This window comes from Miniopterus natalensis, chromosome 8 (assembly GCF_054644295.1).
Source record: "Miniopterus natalensis isolate mMinNat1 chromosome 8, mMinNat1.hap1, whole genome shotgun sequence".
Taxonomy (NCBI): domain Eukaryota; kingdom Metazoa; phylum Chordata; class Mammalia; order Chiroptera; family Miniopteridae; genus Miniopterus; species Miniopterus natalensis.
In genome coordinates, this window is record NC_142088.1 from 22,071,960 (window position 1) to 22,084,982 (window position 13,023).

Genomic DNA, 13,023 nt, shown 5'->3' on the forward strand with positions numbered 1-13,023 from the left:
TCCTCAAAGGCATAACCACCTTCAAGGAAGCACTTAATCTTATTAACTATCTCATAACCCAATCTCCACCTAGCTTTCCTCCCACCTTTATTTATTTTTATATTCCCTCCTTAACCCCAAATACATAAAAGAAATGGCAAGCTGTCATTCTAGGAAGCATTTTTTTTCCAGTCTGTTGAGATCTTACTTTCAGGTGTACCCTGTGTTTTGGCTCAAATAAACTCTAATAGACTCAATAAAGTTTTCTACAGGTTTGGATATTCTTACACTGACAAACACAGCCACTTCAAAGTGGAGTCAGAGCTGCCATCCCAGAGACTCTGCCTTTCATGTTTTACTCCTCAAACCTTTAGAATGTTTAAACTGGACAAACTAACCTTTGGACTGGGCCAAACCAACATTGTATTCCAAACAACTGTTTGCAAAGCTAACAGAAGCAGACATGCTGACCACGAGGACTAATTATTAGTGACTCTGTCAATGTAAGAAATGTCCACACCTGTAGGGAATTTTTATAAGCATTTATTTGAGTCAAACTGATGACATATATAAGGGAGCAAGATCTCAAATACTTCAAAGAATAACAGTTTTGCAGCTTATTTTATGCATTAAAATTAAGAAGCAAATGTAAGATTACATGGAGGTGGGAGAAACCAAGGTGAAGACTGGAACACAGGATAGCTAACAAGATCGAGTGGTCTCTTGAGGGTGGTTACAGCTTATTTCCAAAGTGTATAAACCTAGACATACACAGAAACAATAGACAGGGCTTATTTAAGGCAAAGATAAACTTTTTACTAAAAAAATTAGATGCCTGGGGGGGAACGACTACCAACCATGACCTGCCCGTTAGAAATTTATGATCAGATCACCCTGTGAGGTTACTACTTTCCATAAGAACACCTTTTTTATTGTCCAAAACTCCCTTTCTGAAGATAGAATCAGTAACTATGCATAGTGTAGGGGAAGAATAAACTTTACCCTCCTAGGTTCTTTCCACTGGTCTAATCATTAAAACAACATGAGTCAGATTAACAAGAGAAAATAAACAAATTTAGTAAATATGTACACATGGGTGCCACACATACATGAAAGGGTCAGAGAACCCACACATGTGAGAGGTTCAGGGAAAGTTATGTCAATGAAAGAACATCCAAACCTGTAGAGAATTTTTAGAAGACTTTATTTGAGTCAAACTGATGACATGCTGGGAAGCAAAATCTCACATGCTCCAGAGAATGACAGTTTTGCAGTTCTTTTTATAAATTTTGAATTAAGGAGGAAACTTAAGGAAGATTACATGAAAGTGGGACAGAATAATTAACAAAATTACGTGCTGCTTTGAGGGTGGTTACACCTCTGAGGGGTCTGGAAAAGAAGATTACTTCTGACATTTCAAAGGTGTTAGCCTAGATGCATAAGAACAATGAACAGAGGCTGCTTAAGGCAAAGATAAGCCTTTTATAGAACTGAAGCACCCACTATGACCTGCCTAGTTAGAAATTTATGATCAGGTCACCCTGTGAGGTTACTTTCTGTCACTGAACTTGTCAGATTTATTACAGAGCACTTTCTTTGTTCACAGTTAAAATGAGGTATATGAGGCAATTCTGAGGTAAAGATGAGGTAAGGTAGCTTGGGGCTTCAAAAGGTCATTGCAGGATGATAGTAAGACAAGTTCAGTAATTAGTAGTTTGCCCTGCCAAATAGATTGGTTACAAAAACAGAATTTTAAGAGCCTTATAAATATTATAAGCATGGAAGAGAAGGGTCAGTATGCCCAGCAAATACCAGCTTATGATAAAAAAGCATGAAACATCCAAGCAGGGCCAATAGAAAGGAAACCTTGGATAAATAACCCCAGAATGCTCTATTAATTTTGTTTCCCACAAATTATCATGGGAGATTAATAATGGGAGATTTACAGCATAGCCCTCTGTGTAAACTTCATGCTTATTAGTATATATATGTTATTTAATATGTTTTTATTAATTTCAGAGAGAGGGAGGGAGAGTAAGAGAGAGACAAAAATCATTGATGAGAGAAAGTCATTGATCAGCTGCCTCCTGCACACTCCCCACTGGTTATCAAGCCCAAAATCAGGGATGTGCCCTAACTGGGAATCAAACCTTGACCTCCTAGTTCATAGCTGGACACAACCAGAGCCAGGTATCAGCATATATTTTAATCCTAAATAAAACTATAAGATTCTCATTTCACCAAGCAGAAATATAAGTACTGGTTTCTGATGTCTTAAAAAATCTGCCTAATTAAAAAAAATAATGGGATGCCTGAACCAACTTATTCAATCATTCAAACTTACTCATTGAGCACCTTGCCAGGAATTCTGTTAGATGTTGGGGATTCAGTACAACAGAGGAAGATAGACCTAACAACCTGAGCAAACCACTGAAGTCAAGATTTTGAGTGGGCAACATCAGTTAAGGGTTTCCACTTTACAGTTTCAGAAAGGCTTGGTTTTTGTCTAGTCTATACATTATTATAAAACCCAGCACATCGAGATTTATAGTTCTTGGTTTATGTGTTTTCTTCTTAAGTAGAATAAAGGCTCTTTGAATAAAGTGATTGCACTGTAGACCACTATATATTCCTGAGTGCTGCAAGATGATTGTATCCAGGCAGGTTCTGAGTGCCTCTTGGGTAAATGAATATATATCAATACAAATCAAACAGAGGAGATTTTTCTTTATGTTTCAAGGTTCCTGTGGTCTCTGTGATGGCTACTGGTTCTTCCCTAAGAATAATGGAGTAATAGTTTATACTATTACACAGGACAATCATAGGAGATTCTGAAAATCAAATAAAGCAACCAATAAGATGTCAAGAGATATGAATGAGGTGAAGTGGGGCTTAGACAGAAGAAGAGAGTATTCGGACAATACTTAAATTGGGCAAAAGAAGGACCGAGTGACAAAAGAGCAGGGACATAAGAACATTTGGTAGGAACTGGAAAGCCATTTAGTTTGAGATGCTTTTATTGTATGAATGAGAAGAAAATGTCCCAGAGGTAAACTGACTTTTCAATGCCACATAAAACTTATTCCATAGAGGCTGAATTACAGAAAGATGAACAGATGAACAGAATGATGGCTGGCAACAAGGGGAGATGCTGAAAGCCAGAGAAGAGAGTCAGAACTGGAGGGGAAATGAGAGGCTGAATCGGTGTCTAGGGTTTAGGGAAGGAGCACTTTTTTGTGTGTCTGTTTGTAGAAGAAGGAAGTCAGAATAGAGGCACTGTGGGTGGGATAGGTTTATTTAAACCAGAAATCAAAGACAAACTTCTCTGAGAGAAAGAAATAACATCTGTAAATGAAATGTTGTTTCTGCAAATTCCATTGCTAGCAGTTCTCCTCCCAGGTGGTAACAATGAAGCTGGTAAGAACTCTGGCAACTGCCCAGTTGGGTGCAAAAGGGTGTGTGTGTGGTGCGATGTCAAAAGAGTGTGTGCACATGTGTTTCAGTGTCCTATGTGTGTGTGTTTCTGTGTGGTGCGGTGTCCTCAGAACATACCTAGAGAGTGAGACTGTCAGCACAATTCCATTCTAAGTATTCCTTACTCTAGGACCCAGTGCTCTTTAGGAGGTTGTATTTAAAGCATGGGGCCTTGGGCAGGTGAATGTCTGCTGAGGTAACTATGGTTTCCCTATCTCCAGATTCTGAGTTTTCCATTTCTGGCACCTTTCTTCAGTCTCTCCCTCCCAATGCCTTTTTTCTTCCTCATTCTATCTGTTCTTTTGCCACAGGCTTCCAGGAGCAGATGTCCTTCAAAGCGATCCATTTCTGGTCCTTCTACAATCATTCCTGGACACAAAGTGGGAGCTCTGGCTGGTTGGATGACTTGCAGATTCATAGCTGGGACAGCAAATCTGGCAGTATTATTTACCTACAGCCTTGGTCCAAGGGCAACTTGAGCAACAAGGAGATAACAGAACTGGAAAAGCTCTTCCGTGCGCTCCAGAATAAACTGCCGCAACTACTTCGTAACCCTGTCTTTCAACTGAAGTTTGAATGTAAGTTCATTTCCCAAAATGGTTCAATTCCCAAAATGGGGGGGGGGGGGGTCTCAAGGAGTTTCTTATTCCATTTCCCCCTCCACATTCAATCTCTTCAGCAATCTCTGTCTGTACATTTATTATAACCTATGGCATTTCATTCACCCTAGATTATTATAATCACAACTCTCCCACACTAAGTGCTTCCTTATTATCTTGCTCTCACCATTTATGTCACTTTCTTTCAACAATTTGTGCTCCCTTCTATTTCTAAAAACAGGTCATTCATTTTTTCCTCCACCTTCAACTACCAATTACACATTTCCTGAAATTCTGATTAAACCAAACTTAGTTCCATTACCTCAAATCCCCCTAACTTCTCTCTTCTGCTTCCTTTTTTTGCTTCCACTAATTTCATCTTTTTTACTCCCTCTTCCCTAGATCCCTTTGAAATACAGACAGCAAAGGGTTGTGAGCTGCACCCTGGGGGAACCACAGTAGGCTTCGACCGATTTGCTTATCAAGGATCAGAGCTAGTGCACTTCCAGAACAATTCATGGTTGCCATCTATAAAGAATGAAACTAAAGCGCAGCAAGTGTGCAATCTATTCAATCAAGGCCTTGCTGTCAAGAAAATAATACACAGGCACCTCAGCGACACCTGCCCACGTTTCCTCTTCAGTGCCTATGACATGGGGAAGGCAGATATCCAGAGAAAAGGTCAGTCCCACATCCTTCCTCCAAAATTTTTTTGAGGATAAGAAAGAGTCAAGAGGGAGAGGGATAATGCATGATGAATTCCCAGCATGAGACAGATGTGTCTGTCTAAACTGATATGAAGATATGAACCTCCAAGTCCGTGTCAGAGTCCTTATTTGAATATCTTTCCTGTCCTCTGCAGTAAAACCAGAGGCCTGGCTGTCTACTGGCCCCAATTCTCGTTCTGACCGTCAGATGCTGGTTTGTCACGTCTCTGGCTTCCATCCAAAGCCAATCTGGGTTAAGTGGATGCGCGGTGAACAGGTACAACATGGCACTCAACAAAGTGATATCTTGCCCAATGCTGATGGGACATGGTACCTTAGAGTTTCCTTGGATGTGGAAGCCACTGAGACATCTGGTCTATCTTGTCGGGTGAAACATAGCAGTCTGGAAGGCCAGGACATCATCCTCCACTTGGGTAAGAAAAAACTGGGGCCCACACTGGGAATAGTAGATGGTCCACAAGAGGAGCAGGAGAGTCAAATAAAAAATTGGGGACTTATGGACGCCAAGCCCAAAAGAAAGAAAATAATTTTTTCAATAAATAAAAGAGTTGAAAATGAGACCTGTAGATGCAGGAAGATGTTGAAGGTTAGATGAAAGACTCATCTCTGAAGAAGGATGAGAGAGAGGAAATAGGAAGAGAGGACATTAGTGAGATGAACACTCAAACGAAAAAAGACAGAAAAATGTAGTAAATGAGGTGGATTTGAAATGACACTCTTGTGTGCACCCAAACCCACAGAACATCATCATAGCTCCCTGGGCTTGATCATCTTGGCAGTGATGGTGCCTCTGGTGCTTCTGACAGGTCTTGCATTTTGTCTTAAAAAGCACTGGTGAGTTTTTTGTTTTCATCTTTCCTGTACTTTTATCCACTCCAACTTATCTTCCCATCTTCTCTCTCTCTCTCTCTCTCTCTCTCTCTCTTTCCCCGCCCCCCACTAGTTTTTCTTTCCTCACTCAGTTTCGTTTTACTCTTCAATTCTCATCTCCACCTCATGCAGAGTAACTTTCATCTCTGTTCTTATTAGGTCACATTGTGAACCTCCTCCCATTCTTCTTCCTTTGGAATGAGACTCCAGCAGCCCTGGGACTCAGGACATATTAAACGCAGCATGGTAATAATGTCCTTTCAACTCCCCTTGTACAAGTTCTGTTGTTGTTTATGTTTGTTTACTGATCAATTATTAATATAAGCTCAATGTAATTTTGTATGACTTGCTTTCTGACCTGGTTCTGAGGTTTTTAAATGCATATTTTAACTCTGGATAAAATGAGATCCTAGCAACATCTACATATTGAAAAATTAATGAATCTCAGGTCCATTTCAGATGTCACTTCCTTCTCAGGGCTTTCCCTGATTCACAAGTGAAGCAGTGTCTGAACTCCCAGCACACTTTTCAGTGTACTTTGTTGAATCTGCTTCTCACTTTTTATCCTTTGTTGCAGTTATGTGGGCCCATTTCCCCCTACTGATTTTTAAGTTTCTTGAGAACAAAGTCTTTTTAAAGTTTGTATCATTTACAAAGTGTATTAACTGAATGTAATATGCTTTCAATAAAAATCTGTGTTAAGTTTATGCCAAATATATAGCCTTTTCTTACTCTTTATCTCCCTGATGTGTTTGTAGCAGTTGAGACATTTTATGTTCTTTTTGTTAAAAGTCTTCATGCTTTACTAGTTCTTTAGTGACTTCTCCGAGTCCCTGAGGAGAAAAACAATTTTGCCTCTAACCATTCTTATAATTTAAGTGTAGAGATCTACTGGTGTAAAATTTTTGCTCCAAGTATTTTAAACAAAAAGAGGAAGGCAGGATATAGTCCTTGCTATTTAGTGTGGTTCGGCAACAGAGTTATCCCCTTGGAGCTTGTTAGAAATCTAGACTCTTGGACCTCACCTCAGATTTACTGAATCATAACTGCATTTTAGCAAAATCAGCAATGGATTCATAGGTACATTAAAATTTGAGAAGCACTGCCCGGCCGGGTGTGGCTCAGTGGCTGAGCATCGACCTAGTATCCAGGCGATCGGGGTTTGATTCCCGGTCAGGGCACATACCCAGGTTGTGGGCTAGGCAGCCAATCAATGACTCTGTCATCATTGATGTTTCTATCTCTCTCTCTCCCCCTCCTTTCCTCTCTCTGAAATCAATAAAGATATGTTTAAAAAAAATGTTTGAGAAGCACTGATGTAAGTGCAGTCTGAGAGGTAGCAGTGCAAGCGTGTCACAGAAGCAAAAACAAGATGGTCAAGAAAAGAGAACAGTGTGCTGACAGAATTGAAATGAGATCAAAGCAAGGGGAGTACATACAGTGCATTCTTGCTATTTATTGTGGTGTGTTAAAGACACTGTGATCACTGAATTAATGAATGTTGAGTCACTGCTCCTAGGGAAAATACAGGGTTATGTTCCTGTGAATTTCTCGTCAAAACATTTTTGTCAACTAATGAATATACAGCTCTGCTTTATGTGTGTTTCTGTTTAAAGACACCTTATTTAATGTATAATTTCAAATTATATGTAGTATTTTTTTGATGTTTTTATTGATTTTAGAGAGAAAGGAAAGGAAAGGGAGAGAGGAAAAGAAAGGGAGAGAGGGAAAAACATCAATGTGAAAGAAAAACACCAATCAGCTACCTACTGAGGATGGAACCCATAAGGAATCAAATGGGTGACCTTTCGGTACACGAGACGACACTCAACCAACTGAGCCACCTGGGCTAGGGCTGCAGTATTTTTTAAATAAGAAAACACCAGCCAAGAGTATTTAACATTTACTGACACTGGGTGATGTAATTTTAAATATTTTTTACTTTTAGCCACACAGCTGTGCTATTATGCTTTCAAAAAACAAATAAAAATGGTCATTATATCATGAATTCACAAATCTAGCTCCTTCTCCATCTACTCCATAGCTTCATCATAACATTATAAATGTTACTTTAGCAGGCTGTGAGAAGCTCTACTTAGATACAGGTCAGCAAATTCCTCTTCTTTTTTCTGGATTTGCTACACTGTTGATTTATTAACACTCAACTCATGGCCCTATAACTTATGCCTGAACGAAGTATATCTACACATGCATTTCCTCTGTAAGGCATATTACAGTCTATTTGTGCTCAGGAACACTAGAGAGCTCCTCAGCACTATGCTTCAGGAATATTTTAAAAATCAAAATGACCAATAAACAGCACAAAAAATATGAAAAATGTGGCACTAAACAGACCATGAAAGGGATATTTGTTTATAGTGGGAACACTGAAGCAAGAAGGCAGAGCGTCACTTTGTTTCACCTCAACACAAATGGCGGTATAAACTGAGATACCCATGAATAGACTTCAATTATTTCAGAACTCATTAATTCATTCCAAAACTAATTCCTAAGCACTTGCCATGCAGCAGAAACATACTAGTATAAAGTAGTGAGAAACAGAAAGATCATCACGGTCTTCTGAACTTAAAAATTTTGCCTTCAGAGGAAACAAGGTGGTGGCGTATGTAGCAACCGTACCCACCGGCTCTCGCAACCACATCAAAATTACAACTAAAACACAGAACTACCATCACTCAGAACCTCTTGAAATCTGGCTGAACAGGTGTCCTACAACCATCGAGGCCTGCAGGAGGGGCGGAAACGCTGCCAGATCGGGGCTGAATCCCAGAGTTGTGGCCGCCGGCCCACACCCGGTGCCACAGTTTAAACCCGGGAGGGACATCTCCACGGTGGAGGTTCCGCAGAGGAGGGGTCCCAGCCCCACAGCAGGCCCCCAGCTCAAGGCTCCAGGGCCGGAAAGAAAAATCCCCACAACTCCAGGCTATGAAAATCAGCAGGGACTGTCGCTGAGGGTCGAGGAGGCTGCAGGAGCCCCTTAAAGGGTCACGCACGGACTCACTCAGACGTGCTCCCTCTGAGCTCCAGCGCCAGGCAGCAGCTTGAAAGGAACCTGGGACACTTGGGGAGGAACTAACCTGCCTGAAATCAGTGTGAGAGGTGGAGGGGCAGCTTCCTCCCAAGCAGAAGAGCTGGCAGAGGACATGGCTCCTTTCGTGAGTCTCCCCTACACAGCCGGCAGGCAGGGGCCATATTTGAATCTCCAGCACCTGACTCACACCTTTGGCCCCGCCCCAGTGATTCCCGGAAACCCCGCCCCTCAGTACCTACAAGCTCATCCAGGCTATTTCCAGTGGCTTTTCTACCCAAGTGGCGTCCCAAGCCTTATGCCTAGGACTTTCCTAAAATCTCTCAAACAAGCAGCAGTGGGCCCCATACAGCTTGATAAATGGCCCCAGGCCTGGCACTAGTGGCAGCCTGCACTGGATCATAGCTTGGCCTCTCCTGGACAATGCCACGCCCAGCACAAGTAGCAGCCAGCTACAGTTTTCTGAGTAGCTCATGCTGGGTGGCCCTGGGCAAGGCACAGGCAGAGGCTGACTTTGCACCTCCAGGGAGGCCCCAGAGACAGTGCACCTGGTAGTCACACTCAACAACACTGAATTACAACCCTACCACATCCAAGAGTGACACATTCAAGGGGAGCACTTGGTGAACACCAAAGCTCCACTGATGAACACCTGCTCCATACGGGTGTCTCCAGCACACCAGCTCTCTGGCTGTAGTTGCAGCTGGTCCTCAGAGCCGATTGGCCTGGGGGTCAATTCCTCCCAGTGATGCCAACAGCAACCAAGGCTCAACTACAAGAGGACAGTGCACACAGCCCACAAAGGGGAGCACCCAGAAGGTCCAGCTCAGGTGACTGGGGAGGCTGAGCCACTGGACCCTACAGGACACCTATTACACAAAGCCACTCTACCAATTCCAGGAGACATAGCAGCTCTACCTAATACATAGAAACAAACACTAGGAAACAGCCAAAATACGGAGGCAAAGAAACATGTCACAAAGGAAAGAACAGAAGAAATCTCTAGAAGAGGAACTAAATGAAATAGATCCAAGCAAGCTAACAGATACAGAGTTCAGAATTTTGTTTATAAGGATGCTCAACCATATTAGTAAGAGTATTACGAAAATATCTGAGAAAATCGATGACATAATAAAGTACCAATTTGAAATGAAGACTACACGAACTGAAATGAAGAATAACTTACAGGGAATCAACAGTACAGTAGAGGACGCTGAGAATCAAATCAGCCATTTGGAACATGAGGAAACAAAAAACACCCAACCAGAAGAGCAAAAAAAAAGAATCCAGCCCGGTCGGGCGTGGCTCGGCAGTTGAGCGTCAGCCTAGGATCCAGGAGATCAGGGTTCGAAAACTGGTCAGGGCACATGCCCGGGTTGCGGGCTCAATCCCCAGCAGGTACCGTGCAGGAGGCAGCCAATCAGTGACTCTCTCATCATTGATGTTTCTATCTCTCTCTCCCTCTTCCTTTCTCTCTCTGAAATCAATAAAGATATCTAATAAATAAATAAATAAATAATCCAGAAACATGAATATAGTATAAGGAGCCTCTGGGACAACTTCAAGAGGAGAAGACAGAGAGCAAGAAATTGAAAACCTATTTGAAAAAATAATTACAGAAAACTTCCCCTACCTGGGGAAAGAAATAGACTTACAAGTCCAGGAAGCACAGAGGGTCCTAAACAAGAAGAACCCAAAGAGGCCCACAGCAAGACACATCATAATTAAAATGCCAAAGGTTAAAGACAAAGACAGAATCTTAAAAGCAGCAAGAGAAAAGCAGTTAGTTACCTACAAGGGAGTACCCATTCGACTGTCAGCTGATTTCTCAACAGAAACTTTGCAGGTCAGAAGGGAGTGGCAAGAAATATTCAAAGTGATGAAAAACATGGAACTACAACCAAGACTGCTCTACCCAGCAAAGCTATCATTTAGAACTGAAGGTCAGATAAAGAGCTTCACAGATAAGAAAAAGCTAAAGGAGTTCACCACCACCAGACCAGCACTACAGAAAAATGTTGAAGGGTCTTCTTTAACAAGAAGCTAATGAACAAAAGAATCTGACGAAGTAAATAGATCCAGAGACAGGCAACAGATGATCATATTTCAGAGGAAAGAGGGAAGGGGGTGGAGGATGGGAAGAGATTAACCAAAGAAGTTACATATATATATGCATAACCCATGGATACAGTCAATAATGGGGTGAAGGGCCTGGGGAAGGGGTGGGAGGGAGGTGGAGGGGGTCAATTGGGTGGGAAAAATGGGGCACCTGTAATAGTTTCAACAACAAAGATAAATTTTTTAAAAATTTCTGCCTTCCTAATTTGATTCCATAAGTATATTGTTTTCATTCCTGCATCTATCTTAGTTTCTTAGTACAGCAACTTATTTGGGTTGAACTAGGGGAAAGGGACTGAGCTCTAGTTTGTTTAGAGAGCTGAGAGAGGGGAACCAGGGCAAGAACATGCATATGAATCTAGTGCAGGTGGCAGCAGCTACACGTCAAAATTTTTGCAAAATTAAGTTGAGATGGGAGATGGGGGAAAGGTAAAAATAGTGGGACGGGACAGAACAAACAGCGGGACTGATGCAATTTTCCTACCTGAACTATATTGGTTGGTTACTTCTCTAGGTGTCAATCTACCTTGACATACATGCATAGCAGCCATGTGGTTTTTGGTTAGTTGACTCCTCTCTCATCTGTACTTTGAACCTGATCAACCTAAGGAAAATGTGAGAAAGCATCCCTGACAATGTGATAGGCTAAAGGATGGACTGTTAACATATAATTTAAGCCAAATCATCATATAGATCCCATGTATCCTAGCTCAGAGTAATGGTTCAGGGCTAGGTAGGCATCTGCTCTGAGGTGGTACAGTTTACATAGAGCCCGATTCTTGTGTTTGATGGTAGGGAAAAGAGATGCTCTTTCTTGTCCTGGATGTTATGACGTGAGATATGAAGCTTGAAACAACTGAAGCTATTTTTTCCAACACCAGAGAAGCAAGCTGAAGAAAATTATAAATTCAAGAAGGCAAAGGAATTATATACCTGAAATTTATTAAGAGGGTATATCTTAAGTATTCTCCATACAAAAGAATAAAGTAACTATGTGAGTTAATGGACATGCTGATTAACTTGACTCCTGTGGTAATTTCACAACATATACATAAATCAAAACAGTGAGTTGTAGACTTTAAATATATAAAATTTTCATTTGTCAGTTATACCTCAATAAAGCTGAACACAGCAGCAACAACAACAAAATGTTTTTTTAACAAGGAAGAGACAACAGAGCCACAGAAGAGTACAGATTAAACTCTAGCTAAAGCCGGAGTGACCATGACTTCTCACTTATGTCAGCCCATAAATTCCCTTTATTGCTTTAGCCCAATAAGTGGGATTCTTTTTTTTTTGTTTGTGACAGAAACATCTTCTGATGTACATGAACCTCAAGGAACTGTTAATCTTCCTTGCAACATTTCTCTTTACTTCTCTCTTCCCTTTCCTTTATTCTTTAAAATTGGTTTCTTGTCCTTTCGCTTCTTCTATCGTGTCTTTGTTCTGTTCAACTCTTACAACTGTCTTGCTTTTTAACTATGATATCTGGACCAATCCCTCTCCTGAACTCTTTTCATACATTTCTAACAAACCACTGACAAGGAATCAAAATGCTGGTTCTGCTGCTGGGTAAGTGAGTAACTTTGGAAAGGCTCCCTGATCTTCCTTGCTTTCTTTAGTTAAATGGTGACAATACATACTCAGGGTTTTCATAGAGATGAAAAAACAATCTAGCACCACTTTTTTTAAAATCCTCACCCGAGAATATGTTTTTATTGAGTTGAGAGAGGGAGAAACATGGATGTGAGAGAGAAACATCACTCAGTGGCACACCAACTGGGAATCAAACCCATAATCTTTTGGTGTATGGGATGATGCTCCAACTGAACCACTCAGCCAGGGCTAGCACCAGCACTTAATAAATCATAAAATGTTGCTGCAATGACACTTAATCAAAATGCAAAACGTTTACCATGGAGTATCTCCTGAAACAATAGGTTTGTTTCTTTTGTCTTCATTCATTCATCCATCCCTTACATATTCAGCTTTTACTATTTGTATCATAAACACAATCATTGAAAATTGTTCTAAAATATGAGGTGCAGCTGTGTCTCCAAGTATTTTAAAAAAATTAATAATGTCTTCTTCCAAGCTTGTTCCTTTTCTGTTGGCTTCCTAAACAAACATTCTGTCTCAGTCACAGTGGGCTCAAGTTTAGGGGATAGTAGTTTCCATAACTAAGATTCTCCTCAAGAAAGGATAG

The 13,023-nt window shown here is 41.0% G+C and overlaps 2 protein-coding genes across 2 annotated transcripts in view; one reads left to right on the forward strand and one right to left on the reverse strand.

Annotated features, from left to right (window-relative positions):
- FAM117B (family with sequence similarity 117 member B) overlaps positions 1–13,023 on the reverse strand; it is a 69,851-nt gene that overhangs the window by 37,208 nt on the left and 19,620 nt on the right. The gene's annotated exons all lie outside the window — the stretch shown is intronic.
- Positions 3,336–6,114, forward strand: LOC148092570 (T-cell surface glycoprotein CD1a-like). Its single transcript, XM_087819950.1, is given in 7 exon segments — positions 3,336–3,396; positions 3,765–4,031; positions 4,455–4,733; positions 4,915–5,193; positions 5,521–5,614; positions 5,810–5,849; positions 5,852–6,114. Coding segments are annotated over 7 exon segments (1,143 nt in total). The 3' UTR covers positions 5,975–6,114.